Source organism: Vanrija pseudolonga, chromosome 7 (assembly GCF_020906515.1).
Source record: "Vanrija pseudolonga chromosome 7, complete sequence".
In the NCBI taxonomy this organism is placed as follows: domain Eukaryota; kingdom Fungi; phylum Basidiomycota; class Tremellomycetes; order Trichosporonales; family Trichosporonaceae; genus Vanrija; species Vanrija pseudolonga.
This window is the reverse complement of record NC_085855.1, coordinates 221547-240723: the sequence shown is the minus strand read 5'-3', so window position 1 is coordinate 240723 and position 19177 is coordinate 221547. Positions and strand designations below refer to the sequence as shown.

Below are 19177 nucleotides of genomic sequence, written 5' to 3'. Positions count from 1 at the left end.
GGTCAGTCCAGCGGCAGGTACTATTTGCAGGTACCCAGCGGGGTGCACTGGAACGGTTGGGAGGTGACGGGACTCTGGAGGAGTGAGAAGGAGGAGGGTAGCTGCCGTCGTCCAGCTTCCGGAGACGATCAGCGTCGACGATGAGACACATGAGCAATACATCCCTACTTGCTTGTAGCTGCCTCAAAGTACTCCTTGAGCCAGTATCCCGACTTCTTGATATGCCTAGCGTGCCCATTCTCGCGGTCGACAAACACCGAGCCAAAGAGGCACTCGAAGCCGCTCATCCACTCGATGTTGTCGAGCAGACTCCAGGCATAGTATCCGCGCACGTCGACGCCGTCCTCGTTGACCGCCTTGACCAGCTCGCCGATGTACGCGCGGAAGTAGTCGATGCGCTTGGTGTCGTCCAGCACCCGGGGCAGGCCGAGGGTGGCCTCCTTGGCGATACTGAAGCCGTTCTCTGAGATCACGAGGGGCGTGGACGTTGGCTTCAAGTAGCGGTTGTGGATGTAGGTTATGATGTTGCGGAACCCCCATGGAACTGGTGTCAGAGACGTGTCTGGGGGGTATACGTACCTATCTTGAGGAAGCCCGGCTGGCCCGCCTCTCCGATCAGCTTGCCCTCCGAGTCCAGCTGCGTCGAAACGTAGCCGCCGTACATCTCCTTCGTTTCGTCGGTGAGCTTCTCGCCCGTGAACCAGTGGGTCGAGTATGAGTTGAGGTAGAAGCTGCTGGTTAGGTTGAGTACACGCGAGCAAAACCTACACATCCGATGAGCCCTTGACCATGGCCCACTCGTCGTCGGTGAACTGGGGCAGCCGGTCGCCTGCCGTGTCGATACACCTTTGTGGGAAGCGGCCAAGGTAGATCGGGTCGGCATACAGGCCAAGGTAGGTGTCTCTCCTTGCCTGCGGTGCGAGCTGGGCTTCCGCGCTGTCGCCGAGCGGCTCAAACCAGTCGCAGTTGAGGCAGATGCCGATGTCACCGCCCTGGTGGGTAAAGTCGTCGCGGTACGCCTTGACAGCCGCCGCGTGCGCAAGGATCATGTGTCCCGGAATGCGCCAGGTATCAATCTCCCAGTCGTAGTCGGGCTTGACGCCGCGGCTCATGTTGCGCAGCACGATGAACGGCTCGTTGATCGTGATCCAGTGCTTGACGCGATCACCCAAGCGGGAGAACAGCAGGCGCGAGTACGCCTCAAAGTCGGCGACGATCTCGCGGTTCGACCAGCCACCGTAGCGCGCTTCCAGGGCCGAGGGCAGGTCCCAGTGGAAGATGGTGACGCATGGCTCGATGCCGGCCTCGAGGAGCGCGTCGACGAGGTTGGAGTAGTATGCAATGCCGGCTTCGTTGACCTCGTCTGCGCGTCCGCCTGGAGTCAGCTCGACAACGAAGAGGCAGCTTACCCTTGGGGATGACGCGACTCCATGACACGCTGAAGCGGTAAACCTTCGCGCCGAGCTCTTTCAACACCCGCACGTCCTCCCTCCACAGGTTGTACGAGTTAGCCGCGACGTGTCCGTTATCCCCGTTGGCGATGTATCCCGGCTTGGCGGCCAGGTCGTCCCACACACAGGGGCCGCGGCCGTCTTGGTCCCATCCGCCCTCGATCTGCCATGCCGCTGGGTGTGTGAGCAAGTCAAGGAGTGTTATGGCCGGTGTGTGGACACAAGGTTCGGCTGCACACGGAGTTTGCGCTCATCCCCGTCGACCACACCCAGGGCGATACCGCTGCTCAGTGTCCAGCTTCACCAGCTTCGACGTCTTCGACACCATCGCCCACTCGCTCTTCGCCACCACCAGCCCCCCCAAAACAACGTACCAGTCGCAAAGCCGTACTGGAAGTCTTTCGGGAGCGTGCCCGTCGTAAATTCCTCGTTGAATGCCGGGACCAGGTCGATAGTCATGGTGAGTGGGTGAAGTCGAGTCGCGGCTCACAATTCCCAAGTTATGCGACCTCTAGCCACCCACCCGCGTCCCCGAGTCAACACCTCGCGCACCGGTCCGTCGAGCCGCTGCATGCTCGTCCGCGAAGCACCCCAACAAGCCATGCATCCGCAGGATATGCCTGTGGATGAAGCTGGCGGAAGCGCCGGCGGAAGGCCTCTCGTTCCGGCGGGTCACCCGGCAGATGACTGTTCCGTCCCTCCCCGACGCCTCCTCACTGGCTCGTGACCTCTGTTTGCGAGCATTGGCCGCGCGGTGGCGTCGATCGCGCCGCGTTGCGCCGAGCCGACACCGCGCGGGGCCACGGCGGGGCAATAGTGCGCCATGAGGACGACTCCGGCAAGCCGGCACGCGGTCCGGAGAACAAAAACTAGCCGGCAACCGTGTGGACGGACCAGAGTCAGCTTTTGCGACACCATCCCACGTCCATGCGCGCGCTGGCTCGCCGAGCACGGCCGTGAAATCTCGAGCTATTGTCGGCTGGGCCCCGCTGCCAAGACACATGACTGCTGCTTCCTGCGGAGGAGCGGAACAAGCGGAACACTCGCGAGGAGGTGGCGAGCAATGCCGCGGACACTCCGCGCGCAAAGTCTCCCCTTCGCCGGCTCGCATTCCGATCTCAACGTTGCTCATGTCTTCTGACTCGAGGTTATAAGACGCGCTGCTTGCGGGGTAGACGGGGCACCAGCACTCCCCTTGACAACAAACACAACGACACATCATGGGCGGCGAAGCTAGACGCGCATGGACGTACGCCATCTGCGCGGCCATGACCATGGTAAGTTTGGGCCGCTGCCCCTTGTGCCTGTGTCGCGTCACTCACATCCACAGGCCATTAACGGGTACGACGGCAGTACCTTCAACTCGGTGCAAGGTTTCAAGACCTTTGTCGACCACTTCAAGAAGCCTGGCGCCAAGGAGATAGACCCCAACCTCCTGGGCGCCATCAACACGGGCTACACGACCGGCGGCATCGTTTCGGGCGTGTTCGTGACCCCCACTCTGTCCAAGCTGGCTGGTCGTCGTATCTGTCTCCAGGTCGGCTGTGCCCTCGTCATCATCTCGACCTTTGTTCAAGTCTTCGCTCCCAATGTCCAGGGCTTCATCGGCGGCCGCTTGCTCATGGGCATTGGACAGGGTATCGCTATCCCCACTGGCCCGACGTACATGACTGAGATTGCGCCGGCACGTATCCGCGGCGTCATGATGTCCTTCTGGCAGGGTGAGTGCGAGACAACGGCCGCGTACACGAGATTCACACCCCAGTCTTCTTCACCATCGGCGCGTTCATCGTCTACTGGACGGCCTACGGCGTGAGCAAGAACCACCACCTCGGAATCTGGCAATGGCGTGTCCCGCTCTTCCTCCAGATCTTCTTCCCGGCACTTGTCATCATCTCCATGTTCTTCTGTCCCGAGTCTCCTCGCTGGCTAGTTGAACGCGGCCGTATCGAGGAAGCGCGCAACGCTCTTATTCTTACCCGCCCCCAAGAGGAAGCCGAGCAGGAGCTCGCCGACATTGTCGCCGCCGTCAACTACGAAAAGACAGCCGCCCACCTCGACTCGCGCTGGTGGGCGCCGTACAAGACCATCTTCGTCGAGCCGTCACTCCGCCGCCGTATGCTTCTCGCCATCTTCATCAACTTTGGCCAGCAGGTCTGCGGCAACTCGGTGCTTGCGGGCTACACGTCGCTTATCTACAAGTCGGTGTTTGCCAACCCGGACACCATTTTCCTCATCAACGCCCTGAGTGCCACTTTCTCGATTCTGTTCACTCTCAACGCTACCTGGCTGGTGGACCGCATCGGACGCAAGCCTGTGCTGCTAATCGGCGCTGCGGGTCAGGGCATTTCGCTGCTGATCGTCGCCTGCGTCGGCATCACCCACCCCGCCGACGCCGAGGGCCACCGCACCCGCTCAGTCGGCATTGGAGTCGCCGCACTCTTCTTCCTCTTTGTCCTCTTCTACAAGCCTTCATGGGGAGCCACTGTGTGGATTTACAGTGCCGACATCTTTTCTACTGACGTGCGCGCGCACGCTATCAGCTTCTGTTCGCAGACGCAGTCGACGGTCGGGACAATCGTGGGCCAGTTCTTCCCCATTTTCCTCAAGAAGACGGGCTTCTACTGCTTCTTCTTCTTCGCCGGCATGAACATCATCCTATTCGCTGGTGTCTGGTTGTGAGTACCCCGTTCTACCCGTGGAAAGTGGCTGACCCAACCAGCTGGCTCCCGGAGACCAAGGGCATCCCGCTCGAGGACATGGACAAGCTCTTTGGCGGCGTGTCCCATCGCGAGGCTGGTGAGGCGCTCGACAATGAGAAGGTCGAGGCCAATGGTGGCACGGTACTCCGTTATGATAGCCGTGAGGCGGCCCTCGAGTCGGACAAGACCAAGCAGGAGGTCAAGCACATTGCGTAGGGGTTATAGGGTACAGTAGTATGGAATGAATCCCTGATCACCAGATGAGCGCTTTGCATAGCCTTAGTGCTCGCAAAAGTTGAACTCGACCTCCTGAGCAATGCCTTCATTGATCTCCTCGTTGCTTGCCGTTCGTTCCTCCATGAGCTCCAGGCGAATCTCCTTGGCCTCGTCGAGACTGTATGGGCAGTCGAGCTCCTCTTCGACCATGGACGCCACCTCGCGGGGCAGTCGGCCATCGACCCCGGGGAGGGATGCCCATCCCAGCTGTTGTGGAGGCACATGCTGCGTGCTAATGATGCGCGTTGCCGGGTCGACTAGGAACAGGGCGAGGATCTTACGGTGGCCTGGCTTGGTCTTGTCGACCAGCTCAAAGCTGCTCACTTTGTGTTGGTACACATTGGGGAAGACGAGGAGACGATCCTCGACCGTTGTTGCTCTGCCTAGCTCCTGGGTCGCGCCCCACTCGGCGGAGAAGACATGGCCGTCGTATAGCTGGACCATGGCGCTCCTGTCGCCCTGTTCGTACCGGAAGTTGTGCCTCAAGTTCTCGGCATCAACACCCGTCCGAAAACTCAGAGTACTGGGTGTCACGTTATCGTTGTCGTAGTAGTACAGCGCTGTTGCGCAGATTGATTCGTTCCGCAGTCCCTCGACGTGCCAGGTCCCACCGTCGTAGGTCGGCTTTTCGGGCGTCAAGTGGATGTTTGCCAGCTTAACAATGACCTGGAGATTGCCCTCACGGTCATCGCCAGACAGCTCCTGCAGCCGGAAGGGCTCGTGCCCATCATTTCTGAAGTCAGTCTCTGTGCCCACCTCAGCACCTACTTGGCCACGCTCATATCGTCCGCTGTGATACCGGAAAACTCGTACTTGCGTGGCGGGGGTTGCATGCGATCATCACCACCATGGGCCCAAGAGTGCCAGGAACGCTCGTTTCTGACACCCCACCATCCGTCGCTGGGGTCCCTCGGCGACGCCAACCAGCCCTCAATGTCCTCGTCGCTTCCAACAACAATGTTCGTGGCCTCCTCAATTCGCGCGACGAACTCTTCTTGCGTTTCCTCGATGCCCCGCGGGTCAAGGGTGACGCCTGGCTTGTGCCCAGGGACATATTTGTGTCGTAGTTCCCAGTCATCAGCCATCATGCAAGGCACGCGAGTTCGTGACATCCGATCTTCGAGGGAGGGGAATGAAAGGACGCGCTCGTGAACTGCCCGAAGCAGGGGAAGCGCTGCTTTCAGCACGCCCTCGACGGCAGGGTACAGGTCCGCGTGCCGTACCGGGTGGGCATTGTTGATGTAGCTGTCGATCTTGACTTCGCCGGTGCGAGCTGAGAACTTGACCTCGGCCGGGAGCCACTGAAAGTGCTCGGAAAAGAACTCGCCTGGGCTCAGTTTCACCATAGCCGAGTAGGCTCACGATTATCAGACTCAAAGTCTTCAGATACCGGCAGGGCAATGACCTCGCCTGATCCGTACGCGTCGAGCGCGTTGGACAGGTTGAGTGGCGTGTCCTTGACTATTCTGGTCTTTTCGTACACCAGCGGGAACAGCGACGGGTGCACTAGGTCGAGCACGCGATCGTCGCTGTTCGGATGCCAGTCCTTCTCGCTGTCGGGTACGTCTTCAAACTTGGCGGCGGCGGCGCGCAGCATGGTCTTGACTTCGGAGGGTACCAGCCCATCGGCCTTGATCACAGCAGCGCCACCGTCAAAGACGCTGACGGCACCCGTCTGGGCCAGTACTTTGGCCTTGTCCTTCAGCTCGGCGATGCAGTACTCCCACATCTTGGGGCGGAAGCCAAACTTCAACGGAGTTTCGGGGTAAGAGTAGGTGGACCCCGGTACCTCTGTTGCCTTGGTCACAAAACGGTCGAGCTCGGCGCGCCACTTGCCCAGGATCTGCTCGTCGTGAATCTTGCGCGCCCACTCTGGCTTGTCGGTAATGGCGTTCATGAACCACATCATCGAAAGCTCACTCGGCACGCATGTGTTGGAGCGCCAACGCCCGGCGAGATGGGTTTCCTCGGGATCCCCGAAGCCGAGGCAGTACGTGACAGTTGGGAACACGCCGTCTGGCTCCGCGAAGCTGCCCATATCCCCATAATGGTCCAACACGTAGCCGATTCCTGGGACATCTAGCCAGGTCGTAGGATGGCCGCTGAAGCTGTCGTTGCCGCCCTCGACGCCGTCTTCGTCCTCGCGCTCGGGCCCGCCGTCGTCAATACCCCCATGTTGTCCCAGTTGGGGCTGGCCCTCAGGATGGCTCGTTGGAGCCGCGGTTTGTTCGGGGGCAACAGGCGCCACGAATGTAGGGTTTGGTGTATCTGACATGCCGTGGGGTATGTGGTTGAAGGTGGTGGTGGAGTTGGAGGGCAGTTGGTTCTTATAGTGAGCGGATCTTGAACGGGAAGGAGCTTGGCGTTTCACCTCCACGCAAGATGGCCGCTTTCTCACGGTCGTCCTCCTTGCACCACCCTGGCCATCACCTGGCGTGCAGGTCGTCGCTGCGCATGAGTGGATGCATGAGTGGATGCATGAGTGGATGCATGAGTGGATGGGTGAGGTCTTACATGATCTGCTGTTCAGGCCGAGTCTGATGCTGGGGATGGCCGGGATGCTTGTTACACAGCAAGAGTGTGTTGTGAAGAAGAAAAGCAATCGCGATTTGGACGTCGATGACGTCAGTGACGACCGAGGTGGCGGGTGGCGTTGCGGCGCTCTGCCTCCACCTCAGCTTCGACTTCTGCTACCCATGTCCTCGATTCAACAATATACATGGCTTGGAAGTGCTTCGGAGGCTGAGTGTGGCGTCGTTCTTCCAGATGTGAAGTGCTGGGGAGAGAAGCAAAGCCGACGAGCAACAATGCGTGACCAGCAGCTCGGCTGGATGCTGGCCAAGTGCAGTTGGGGAAGTGCTCCGGGCTGGGCAAGTCATGGCGCTGGGCTTCGCTGTGTGCGAGAGCGGGTGTTCACCTCGTCATGTCGCCGCGTTTAATTGGCTCAACATTGACTCTGCTCTCGACTCGCACCTCTCTGTGGGTATTAAAGCGCGCCCTAAGCAGTCCATCCCTTCCATTCATCCGCTCACCCTTTCTCCCACCTCACCATGCGACCTCGCCGGCACTCAATCGGCCACGAAGCCCCCAGGGCCGAGTCGGATCCCCAGCCATCATCATCTCCCCACACGACATCAGGTGGCTCTCGTAGGGTTACCCCGATGACCAATGTGCACGGCCTCGCATACCCAACATACACACCCTCCCCACCACGCCCAGACAGCCGATCGGCGATGACCGAAGCCAGCTCCCCGACACCGACCCCGGTCAGTCCTCCACCGCGTCCACTCGTCATTGGATCCGTGGTGATACCCACGACATTTACACCTGAGGCATACGAGGTCCCGCTGCCCCCCAGCCCAGCTTCACCAGTCGTCTCGCCCATCATGGTCTCCAGCCCACTGGATGACCCAACCCCCACGACATCATTTGAATCCGCCACTGCACACACTTCGTCAGAACCAGAGCCCCTACCTTTGGCCACCACGACGCCTCTGCTATCACCGCTGATAGAGACGACCACGGCCCCACTTGAGTCAGCGTCTTCACCTACGATGCCGGACCCAGAATATCCCAAAATGGACACTCCACCTGCAGTCGATAAAACACTCGCAAACACCTCCATGTCTGAGCAGTCACATCGTATCACTCCGCCACCAGGCTTCGAAACCCCCACCACCCCAGCTGCATCTCCACTACAGGGCTACATCATTCTTCTAGAGGCTTCACCTACGCTCTCCTCGACCACGACGGTTGTTGGCTCTCCCCCAATGACCGCCACCCCGACGCCCCTTGGCACAGATACTGTGGAGCGTCCCATGGCGCTAGGGGGTTTGGAGACCTCTGGCGCTTCAACCGCACTGACAGGGTCGGCAATTTCGGCCCCTCATTCTACACCGCTCGCTTTTTCTATGCCTTCCACCATGGCACTCAGGCCTACAAGCGTGGGGAACAGTGACCCCTCCGGCACCCGTCACCATTTAGCCATTCGTTTCAACTTCCCACGTAAGGCTGGGACGTCGAGGGCCAGCCAGCCTCGTCGCCCCCGATACGAGATCACAGAGCCAGTCACTTTCAACCGGATCGCCGGCTCCGATTGGAACGGAGACGCAAAGAACAAGGCCAGCTGCCTCAGCATTCTGGAGAAGTGCGTCATGATGGACGAAGTGTACATTGGAGGGCCGTGCACCGAGGCGTGCAAGGACGACGAATTCCGGCTCCTCCAATCCGCCTTGAGAACCGTCACCACTGTGAGGTTCAACGACATCATCCGGCCCACATTCACGTACCCCTCCTTGAATCGGGTAGTAGGCTTCTTCAATGTCCCACGAAGCACCACTGCCTGCGTCCAAAGCCACGACAATGATCCCGAAACCTCGCGCGATCTCCTCCCTTTCCCCCTCCCTGCGACTGTCAAGGTGCTCAACTTCGTCGTCACGCACGCTGCCCACCCTACTTTTAAGTACAACATGAAAAATCACACCATCAAGGCTAGTTCTCTACAGGAGTGTAAGGGTATACAATTGATCCGACTGGTTCTCGACGTTCGAACGGTGGAGGGCACACACACCTGGAAGGACCACAATGTATACAGGGGCGAGGGGGATATGGGTCCACTCACTCCGTTCTTTCGCGCATGTGCCCACATTCTTCCTGACATTAGTCTCGACAGCTATGGTCTCCACAAGTGGAAGCCCCAATGGCTCTTCCCTGCTGGCACTTGGCCCGACAACGGCAATCTGGATAAATGGGAGAACCTGCGGACGTACATCACTATCAGCATCTGCCTGGCCGTGCAGAAAGTGCGGGGGGACAAGCGAACTTTTGAGCAGCTGCGCGAAGTCATTTTCAACCCCAGTGCGATTGGCGACCAACATCCGAGGAAGCTTGTTGCAGCAGTCACCGTGGCAGACCCAGAAGCACTGGAACTGCTTCCAATAATGCTCAGCTCGCCTTCAAGACCGGTCCCCTGAGGATGCGGGCATTCCATGGTACGCAGTATCTAGAAATATGGGTGTGGAAGTAACTCGAGTGGGCTGCGGATCTATCGGCTCGCTTCGGCGAAGCGGGGCTGGAGCGTGCGCTGGAGCTTCTATTGTTTGGTAGTTGTAAGACGTCGCGACTTTGAGCAACTCCTCTTCATGCAACATCTCATCCAACATTAGACAGAGGTACTATGTAGAAGACGTTCACGGCGTTGTTTGTCCCGAACGATTGTATGTTGTCCATTCGCAATGGGTCGGCGGCGTGGCCGCAGCGCAAGGATTACTCCTTTCACGCAGGCTTTCTCACGTATGTACGTACAATCCGACCCCTGGTGGTTTCGGACCCAGTAGTACAACATGTCGCACATGCACCGCCATGCCAAGAAATTTGCGGTTCTACAATCGGTGCGAGCGTCCTGGTGCGAGGCGGTGACGGGCGTCGTGTGGGGCCACGGGGCGCCGATCCGCCACACAAGCCGTCACATCGCGAGTGCGCCCTGCTGCCTTCGCCTCCCAATCAACTGGCAAAATTGGATGACAGACGTGGTGACACTCTACCTGGGATTAACATACATAATGGACAGCCTCAGTCCCCCACATCCTCTCTCTCTCTTTCCCATATCCACCATTCGACGACTCCAACGAGTAATCGATAACAGTTTCACACCACTCACCAACCAACCCACTCAACCTCACCGAGTCCAACGATGCCCTGGGAGCCAGAGGACGCCGCTGCGGATGCAGCCGAGACCGACTCTCCCCCCGCACTCCCCTCTATTGCTGCCCTCACCCGCGGTATGGAGCAGCTTACCATCAACCCGACGCCGTCCCCCCTCGACCCCAGTGGCATTCCTCACATCTGGGACCGAGTCATCTTCCACGCCGACAACACCACCCGCCGCGCCCTCCGCCAGACGTCGCATTACCTCGTCAAGCCGACAGAGCAATTCCTCTTCGCCCATGTTGCCGTGCACATCAGCCAGCGTGGCGCGATGCGACGCTTCGTCATTGGGCCCTCTGCCTCCAGCGGCCCCATCCCGCGCCTCGATTGGAACGGAGACGCTGTGGCACGCGCTCGGTGCCGCAGGTTCCTCGCCCATGTCACGACACTCGACATCGTCCTCCACTGTCCCGTCCCAATCAATGGCGACATGGACGACGAGTTTCGCCACCTCGAGAGTCTCTTGGCCAACGTCACTATCGTTCGCTGCCACGATGATCTTCGCTCGGTCTTCAACCTTCCTCGACTGAAGAAGGCATACGGCTTTTTCACAATGCCACGCCACCGTCCCAACCCAGCGTTCGGGAACCAGATCGCTCATGACCTTCTCCCCCACGCCCTCGGAGCGACCGTTACCGACCTGACCATTACTGTCACATATGATGGCGATTCTCTTGTTGCTCATCGTCGCTTGTTCATGGGGACTATCCGAGAATGCAAGGGCCTCAAAAAGATCACCGTCACCCTCCGCCACAATATGATTCCCACACAGGTCCAAGCACCCATCAACCCTACAATCATGCTTCCGCTTCATCACTTGCTTGAGGATGTGGAACCCATGCTTCGTGAGGGCCTTCATCTCGACATTCAAGGGCTCGAGAGGTTCCCAGCCGAGTGGCTCGTCCCCGTCCCCGTTCTCCGCCAAGACCCTAGGCCTTCCCTGGACGTGATTCGGTATTGTATCTTCTCCTCCTTGTACCGCTTCCGAAACGGAGGAGATCAATTCCTCGCGGCGTTGATTGGGCTTCATGGTGCCCCCAAGGAACACCGCCAGCACCTGGTCTGGTCCACCTTCGTCCAACCGTTCGTTTCATCACTCTCACTCACCACCCTACCCCCAAACGAAGTGGACATGGGCCTCGCTCTGCGCATGTACCTGGTCCCAACATCGGGACTCACTATTCCGCTATAATTATGTACAGTACACCGCCATCTTTGTGTACTAAGTATACATTTATGAACCGATGACAATGAGACAGATATTACCGGGCTCGCATATCGTAGGCTTTTCCACTGCGACACGGCAACCGTCATCGTCGCTCCTTACACTCAGCTTGGAATGGCGGGGCGGCTGTCGTGTAGACGATGACGGCGAGTGGCACTGAGTCCAAAATCAGCCTCGTGGGAGACTTAACGACACTAGGCAAGTCGACTAGAGAGATAGTACAGGACGATACATTAGATAGAGAGATAACTATGCTCGGTACGGGCTTGCTATAGTAGAGTGTATCGGGGTGGACTGAATAGAGTGACACCAAGCCAATGTGGCATTGTGACAGCGGCATGCCCACTCCCTTGACGCTGCCAATTCCCCGGTACCCCAGATGACTACCGGAGTGACAATCGAATCCTGGGGCTCCGGCAAGTTCCATTATGCATTGTAGGAATCAGAAACTGTTCGCACGGCCCCCAATAAGACAATGGAGTACTGGTCTTTGATTGTGCTTCATACTCTGACAGTCCTTGTGCACCTCCAGACCTCTGTGACCGAGCAATGGTAAAAACGATTTATTAACTGACGCCATTTGCAGAACAATACGTTTGCCACAGCTTGTCAGTGTCCTGAGATTGCAAGAATCTGATGATAGCAGGACCGTGCTGAGACAAAACAGCTCTTGCCAGTGATGATCAGCCACTCTCTCACTCAACCCGGCCTCATTTTCCGGTCATCCATCACTCCACCCTACTGACCTCCTCCCACTCTCGCACCTCGGTTGCTAGCTATATGTTATGCACTGCATCCATTCTCACATGCCACATTATTCTCATTGACACACGTCTCACCTCACCTTACACACTAGGGGCACATAAGTAAAACACAAGGCTCTATGCCACCTACCCCACCATGCCCAAAGATCCTGCCCCATCCTTTGACACCTCTGTCAATGGCGAACGAGCACCGCCAGAGCCCTCGAGGAAACGAGTTTCCGAGGTGTACAAGCGTGTGGCGATCAAGTTCAACACGAAAGAGGAACCAGGCGTCCCCGTTTTTCAGTTGGGGATACCGTTTAAAGGCGTGGTAAGCATGGCCGAACTAGATTGGAACGGCGACATGGCTGCCCATCTCAAGGCCCTCCGGCTCCTCAAGCACTGCCGCACGCTCGACATCATCCTCGATACATGGAAATTGCCGCCACAGTTCAAGGAAAAAGGGCAGTTCCACGAGCTCGAGACCGCGCTCGCCTCTGTAACCGGAGTTCACATCAACAACGGCGCGGAAATACCTTTCAACCTTCCCAAACTAAAACGCCTGGTCCGTTCATTCACTATCCCAGAATCATTCCAAGAGGAGTCCAAGAAGAAGGCATTTTACGAATTCGAGCGCGCGCCGCTTCCCTCCACTGTCAGGACCGTAGCCTACATGATCCACTTCTCGAAGGGTGTCTTGGACCGCAAACCAGCCATCTCAGCTTTGGGGTTACGGGACTCCCCGGGCGTAAAGCAGGTCTACTTCCAGTTCGACGGCGATACCCCGCCACCATCGAGTGGTACTTTTGTCAAGGGTGGCACAGTCCCGCGGTTGCTCTTCTTCTTGATGGGGAGCATTGCACCCCGAATCGGAAAGATGAACACGACATTTTTATGGAGGGACCGTACCAACGCGCCTGAAGACTTCTACTGCACCCCTGGTTGCTCCGGCTTCGGCCCGTGCCAGAGCTGCGGCAAGCCAGGGGGCCCCGAGGACTTCTCACCCGATTCCGCGTTCGTGCGCAGCGGTCTGATAGTCCTCACCGCCTCGGTCGAGTGGTTCCGACGAGATCCAAACGGTTGGACCGCATGGGACACAGGCGAGTTCTTCAATGACGGCCCATTACCTCCAGGCGCAACGGACGAAGAGCTGGGCAACACTTGGATGAAGCGAATCACCAGCTCGTGGGGCACCGTTGAGGCTGCTGCACGTACCCAGAAACTGGACATTCGGAGTTTCAGCGGCTTTCAGGAGGCCAAAGAAGAACGCCTAATGCCTTGGCCTGCCATGGAAGGGTACTTGTAGCGCAAAGATCAGAATGATGCACGGGATCTCTCCTTGCCAGTCCATACATATACATGATCAAACTGAGAAACCTGGTTTGATGTCTGACAATGGAAGGCGCGCCGCGGTGGCATTTGTGGGAGACACGGCGAGTACAATAGTAGTTCTCCGTTTGGTCTAGTCTTGTTCACACATCATTTTTGGACACAGTAGTAACGGTTGCTGTGCAGCGGATGATCCCATGGCCGCCCCCAGTCCTCAATCTCCAACTCGTGTCCGTCCATACCCTCTCTCGTCAGTGGCACGAAATCTTCGGTCGTCCCACGATGGTTCCATACTGGTCACTCTGCAATCAACGGTGACCAAGTCTACTGGGGGGAGCAGTTCAGTTGTAATGACATTGGCTGTGTGTTCAAGTGGTGGCGGTTCTGACTTCAGTGTGAAGAACGATACGATTCATATGCGGTCAAGATACAGAGAGAAAAAAACGGCACCCCTCCAGGGGATACCTGATAGTAGGTTTAGATGTCGAGCACACCGTGGGAGCACGTGCTATTGGCCCCACACTGGATGCACCCGGCCAAGCTGTAGGGGTAGATGTACCAACAACCACGGAAGCCGCGCTCGGCGCAGCGCCCACAGAGGTCCGGGAGGGAACGGATCAGGTCTGGAGCAATGCGCTGGACGGCGAGGTAGGCCAGCTGGTCATATTAGCACAGGCTGTAACGAAGACACTTGCCTTATAGTGGTGGTCAGAGTCACGCTTGCCCTCGAGGATTTCGAAGGCCACGGCTAATGCGACCAGTTGAGTTGGGCTTAGGGCGCCCAGGTAGGGCTCCAGGCGAAAGCGGAGTATCTTGGGGGGGATCAGGAGGGCATGGCCTGGTCGGTTCTTCATCTTGACAGGGGGTAACATGGTGTCCATGACCTGCGTGTCAGTGCTAAATCAATTGCCGCTCTCACCTCCTTCGTAGTGATGTAAGGATTGAGAGCCTGGAGACGCTGAAACTCGGTCTCGCGAGCGGTCGGCTCTCCGTTGTACTGAGAATTGCCCTGGCGCTCCGTCATCGTTGGCACGGCCTGGTTCCAGTAGGCGTCGATGGCGTCTTCGTTGACCACGACGCCATCCTCCACAATGCGAGCCGGCTCTTGGGAAACGTAAGGCGTCCCGCCGGGGCCACGACGGTGGCGCGTGTGGGCGCCGCGGTTGCGCTCGACTGGGGTGGTCGCAGAGTATGCGGTGGTGTGGGGAGTGATAGTGTCGTGCTGCCTCCACAGCCGCATAGCGTAGGAAGGGGGATGATAATTGGTTGCGGGGGCTGCGCCGCCAGTTGGCTCAACCGGCACATTCGATGCAGGCACCTCCGGATGCCAGGCCGCAGCTGGGTAAGCCGCCGGCATAGGCGGGGGGTACACGGGCTGGGGGTAAAACTGAGGCTGGTAGTACCCATAGGACATGCCAGCGCCGTGATGAGGGACGGGCACGTTGTTATCATGGCCACTGCCCTGGGCATGATAGGGGGTGCCTTCCACGGGGTCGTTGGTGCCAGGGTGGTAGTAACCAGGTTGCTGGGGCCAGCCCATGTAGCCGTAGCCAGGGTACCAGGTGCCGTTCGGTTGCTGGTATTGGTACGACATGGTTGGAGAGGGGAGGTGAGGAGAGAGGAGAGTGGTGAAGAAAGCGAGAGTGAGTGTGTCCAATTTATTGCAATTGGAGTTACACTGCAGAGCAACTGTCATTGATGTCAGAAGCCGAACGATGTGGATAAGACTTTGATGGGTGGATAAGACTTTGATGGGTGGCTAAGACTTTGATGGGTGGCTGCTTGTTTGTGTCGTTACAATTGGAGGTTGTGGCCATCAGAGGTCACACTGTTCCTCGAGGGACATTGTGAGAATAAGGCGACGGGGTGCGACGCCTTTGGTATGATGGAATTTAGTAACCACTACCTGTGCATCAAATGGTGAAGACAACAATCAGCATGTTAGTGCATCAGTTATGGTACTGATGAAGGACAACGGCGGTGTGCCACACCAAGACAAGAGCACTGATGGCTGGCGAGCAACAATGGTACGGCCGCGGTGTATGTGGGCGCACTTGCGCAACCATGCCGGGTCTTTGTCATACACCGCACTGAACTTACATCACTCTATGTGATCAAGCAAAGACCTCCAAGCAGAAGAAGAACTCGATTCGGGAGCCGTCCTCTCTCCCTCTGGCCGTGAGAGTTCGACATCTATCAGCGATCATCTCACCAACTACCGGCGAGCCGCAGAAGAAGACCCCAACCTTGAAGCGGTCGTTCTTACCATCTCCAGTACGGTCAAACCCGTACTGGGTGCGGTAGCGGAGCATGTCCTCGTAGTACTCGTCGAAGATGCGGACAAAGTCGGGTCGGCCAAAGTGTGTGGGGTTGATGAGACCTGTGAGTCGCGACTCGGGATGCTCTGGGGTGCGGTAGAGTTCCAGCAGCCAGCGGTACACGTGGTTTGAGATCTGCTTGCGTGCCTGTGTGACGTGCGTCTGAATACGGATGTCGAGGTGTGGGTTCTCGAGTCCATCATGCTTCTTATGCCAAACCTGCGAGCGACCGATCGAGTTCAGGAGGTCGGAGAACCACAGCAGGTGGTTCTTGTCGCGCACGATCCAGTGGAAGTCGACCCGCTTGTAGTCCTCTGCAAACTCTGGCGGTCCTGGGTTACGGTGCCGCGAGCGAGATCGCGTGAACGTGAGTGACCGTCCGGACGGAACGCGGAAGAGGTCGGCTGAACCCTTGCGCGAGTTGCGTCGCGAGTTGACTGGCGGCGTCGACGTACTCCTGGGGAACTTCTCATCGACCGAGTTGCGTCGAGATCCTCGGCGTGACGATCCCTGCGAGCCTCCGCTGGGCCCACCGTGGAGCCTGTTCTCGCGGGCCTGCAGATCGGCGAGGATACCAGAGAACGGCGTGACGCCAACACCCGACCCAACAAGGATGGTGTGCGAGAAGTCGTAGAAGCGCTGAGCCGGCGCTCCATACGGCCCGTCGATACCGATCTTGATCGTGGTCTCCTTCTCGCCATTAGTCGCCAGCTTGCGGAGCCGGCCTGTCCAGTTGCCGTCCGTCTTGATGTGCAGCTGCACCTCCTTGTCAAGACACACCGAGATTGTGAACGGGTGCCATTGGAAGAAGCTGAGCTCAGGCACTTGCATGAAGAGGTACTGGCCTGCCGAGTAATTGAAGATGCGCGAGCCTGGGATGGTGGTCTTGATCTCGACCGTCTCGCTGTCGAGGATCCTGATAGTCGCGGGGATGTCATAGAAGCCGAGGGCGATGCGAGTCGTGCGCTCGATCAAGATGAGCAGGGTTGGGAAGGCCAGGAAGTAGCCAAGCATTGGCCACTGCAAGATCCGCTTGGTACCATGGGCCATGAGACATGCGATGATGGGGTACATGAGCAGGTGGCCGAGCTGGAAAGCCTCGTAGCTGCGCTTCCGCACCCATGGCGTAGATGTGAGGCCAATCGTGAAGAAACAGAAGAGCGCAATGATACCCGTGATTCCTGGCAGCGACTTGACGAGGTCGCGGTAGGTGTGGAGGTTCTTCCTGTCCGGGCCGAGGAGATTGTCCAGTGGCTCGGGCCGGTAGCTGTTGCCGATCCAGAGGAAGTCGCCTGCGAGGTGGGCAATGCCGTGGAGCGTTCCAAGGAAGGTGGCCCAGATGGCCATGTAGATGTGGAACTCTTGCGAGAGGTCCCAGTTGATGAACCTCGATACACGGTAGGACCTGCGCAGCAGCGTGGAGAAGTATCGCGCCATCGAGAGGAGCAGGAAGAACAGCGTCGGGTAGAGGATGCCAGCGCAAGTCTTGGCGACGACCACACCCCAGCCAAGGGCGCTGCGATATGCTTCGCCGCAGTACTTGACCAGCTGCCAGACCCCAAAGGCAATCATCATGCCGAAGACGATGCCGAGGAAGACGATGGAGGGGCCGTGGACTGCCCAGAAGGCGCGGAGTCGTCGCGTGAAGCCAATCTTGCGCATGTACTCGTCCTGGCTGTCCTCCTCGTCTTTCTCCTGCTTGAGACTGGGGATGCGCCAGCTCTTCACGCGCTCTCGCATGTCCTCGCGCTTGATGCGGCCCGTGTCACAGCCGATAATGCTGCGCAGGAAGGCGTGCCGCTCGTCATCCTCCGTCGAGGTGTGGTGCAAGTGGTGGGGCTTGGCCTCCGGCTGCGTCTCGTCGTTCACCGCGTCGAACTTGGCCTCGATCTCCGAGTAGTCGATGTAGCCGTCATTGTTGTGGTCGAGGTCGTCGAGAAACGCCTCGATCTCGCTGTCGCTGAGGGGGAGGACAGTCCCGCGCGGGTCGGCGGCGGGGTTGAAGCGAGGGTCCGCAACGGGGTTGAACGTCTCCGTCGTGTCCGTGCCGTCTGACATCGGTGAGTGAGTGGGTGATTTCAACCTCGTCCATGCAGTGGAGCTGGATGCAAGCAAGTGAACCCGTGGGCTGCTTGCTTTTGCTCAAGGTGGGCGACGGTCACTCGGCGCCAAGATGAGGTCATCGCGGAGGTGGCTGACCCTGAGCCAGGTGGAGCCGTCGCACGAATGACAACAACCCCAGGTATCAGCAAACCCCCTCTGCGCAGCCAGGCATGCCTAGGTCGGAGGCGGCCGGTTGGCTGTTTTCCCACGCGATCTGATGGGTAGGCGCGGGTTTCATGCCTCTGCCGCGGTGGTTGAAACGGGCTCGACGGGCTCGGCGGACTGGGCAAAAACTCGGCACAATCTTGGCACCAACGCGTGCTCGTTGTTTACATTAACTACTTTACGCATCGGCGCGGCCATGGACGCACTGATGGGATTTCTATCGATTTATCTGGAGCAACAACGGGGCCGATAGCCATGGAAAGATACGTCCCCCCCGGGCGCGTCGGTACCAGCCTGCGAGGCGGGCCATCCTCAGAAACCAAAGACAAGAGGACGTCTGCTTCGCAAACAGCTGACAATCCACCTCCGACTGCACCACGGGCGGAGGCGGTGGAGCAGACTATGAAGCCAGATGCCGCACAGGCCACCTCCGACATCCACACCTCGCCCCACTGCGCTCCTCGGATGCACAGCTGTCCGCGCTGCTCATGCCAGATGCTCTCCAGCGCCCGTCTCGCGCCGATGACTATTTTGGATCGAGCCGAAGCGCCCCCGGAGCGACAAGGAGACGCCAAGACCACCCGCCCACCATCCTCGCCACGCTGCTTGCTTCTCGCCGGCGTGCACACACGCGTGGCGGCTGCAAGCCATACCTTTGGGCGCCCGGTCGCCTGCGTGGTACACACTGACGCTCTGATCCACGAGCACCAGGTGCTAAACGCAGCCTGGCCGAAGCCTGGCTCGGCGGCGGGGCGGCAATGCGGTCGCTAGCTTGACCAACACACTGACGCAGAGGCTGGCTGCATCACGAATGAGTATGCGGCACTGAGCTTGGTGTGCATTGTACCAGCGAGGTTTGAGTTGCGCGCACAACGGTGCATAAGCGTGTTGGAGAGTAGGCAGGTGGGTCCTCACCACCATAGCGCACCCACTCCCCATCAGCCTCGCCACCACGCCACACACAACACACACGCTCGTCTTCGCTTCCTAGTCGTCCCCTGTCACCCCGCCTCGCGCATTGTCCACACACTAATCTCACGGCGGCACACCTCCGGCGTGCGCCCTTCTGTCGTTGGTATGACTGACAGCGGCGGTGCGTTGGCTCGACGCCATCAGCCTCGCACCGCACCGCTGACACCCCCCGGCGCGTGTCCGGCCC

At 58.7% G+C, this 19177-nt stretch overlaps 8 protein-coding genes across 8 annotated transcripts; 4 read left to right on the top strand and 4 right to left on the bottom strand.

Annotated features, from left to right (window-relative positions):
• Window positions 1-141: 141 nt before the first annotated feature.
• Window positions 142-1910, bottom strand: BGL1B_2 (Beta-glucosidase 1B; the record flags this gene model as incomplete). Its single annotated transcript, XM_062775466.1, has 5 exons — window positions 142-544; window positions 580-731; window positions 769-1375; window positions 1410-1625; window positions 1826-1910. The coding sequence occupies 5 exons, from the start codon at window positions 1908-1910 to the stop codon at window positions 165-167; spliced, it is 1440 nt and encodes a 479-aa protein (XP_062631451.1). The 3' UTR covers window positions 142-164.
• Window positions 1655-2178, top strand: LOC62_07G008924 (uncharacterized protein; the record flags this gene model as incomplete). The annotated part of the gene is made up of 3 exons (XM_062775467.1): window positions 1655-1661; window positions 1750-1911; window positions 1952-2178. 3 exons carry the CDS (start codon window positions 1655-1657, stop codon window positions 2176-2178), a joined length of 396 nt encoding a protein of 131 aa, XP_062631450.1.
• A 376-nt stretch (window positions 2179-2554) lies between these two features.
• Window positions 2555-4383, top strand: qutD_3 (putative quinate permease). Its single transcript, XM_062775465.1, has 4 exons — window positions 2555-2728; window positions 2782-3172; window positions 3217-4129; window positions 4174-4383. Exons 1-4 carry the CDS (start codon window positions 2672-2674, stop codon window positions 4367-4369), a joined length of 1557 nt encoding a protein of 518 aa, XP_062631449.1. The 5' UTR covers window positions 2555-2671; the 3' UTR covers window positions 4370-4383.
• A 49-nt stretch (window positions 4384-4432) lies between these two features.
• Window positions 4433-6704, bottom strand: LOC62_07G008921 (uncharacterized protein; the record flags this gene model as incomplete). The annotated part of the gene is made up of 4 exons (XM_062775464.1): window positions 4433-5162; window positions 5198-5241; window positions 5653-5756; window positions 5792-6704. 4 exons carry the CDS (start codon window positions 6702-6704, stop codon window positions 4433-4435), a joined length of 1791 nt encoding a protein of 596 aa, XP_062631448.1.
• A 3417-nt stretch (window positions 6705-10121) lies between these two features.
• On the top strand, window positions 10122-11327 carry LOC62_07G008920 (uncharacterized protein; the record flags this gene model as incomplete). The annotated part of the gene is made up of 1 exon (XM_062775463.1): window positions 10122-11327. One exon carries the CDS (start codon window positions 10122-10124, stop codon window positions 11325-11327), a length of 1206 nt encoding a protein of 401 aa, XP_062631447.1.
• Window positions 11328-12260: 933 nt separating this feature from the next.
• On the top strand, window positions 12261-13409 carry LOC62_07G008919 (uncharacterized protein; the record flags this gene model as incomplete). The annotated part of the gene is made up of 1 exon (XM_062775462.1): window positions 12261-13409. The coding sequence occupies one exon, from the start codon at window positions 12261-12263 to the stop codon at window positions 13407-13409; it is 1149 nt and encodes a 382-aa protein (XP_062631446.1).
• Window positions 13410-13909: 500 nt separating this feature from the next.
• LOC62_07G008918 (uncharacterized protein) lies at window positions 13910-15026 on the bottom strand (the record flags this gene model as incomplete). Its single annotated transcript, XM_062775461.1, has 3 exons — window positions 13910-14089; window positions 14122-14316; window positions 14352-15026. The coding sequence occupies 3 exons, from the start codon at window positions 15024-15026 to the stop codon at window positions 13910-13912; spliced, it is 1050 nt and encodes a 349-aa protein (XP_062631445.1).
• Window positions 15027-15516: 490 nt separating this feature from the next.
• Window positions 15517-17808, bottom strand: RBOHG (Putative respiratory burst oxidase G; the record flags this gene model as incomplete). Its single annotated transcript, XM_062775460.1, has 1 exon — window positions 15517-17808. One exon carries the CDS (start codon window positions 17806-17808, stop codon window positions 15547-15549), a length of 2262 nt encoding a protein of 753 aa, XP_062631444.1. The 3' UTR covers window positions 15517-15546.
• Between the last annotated feature and the right edge of the window lie 1369 nt (window positions 17809-19177).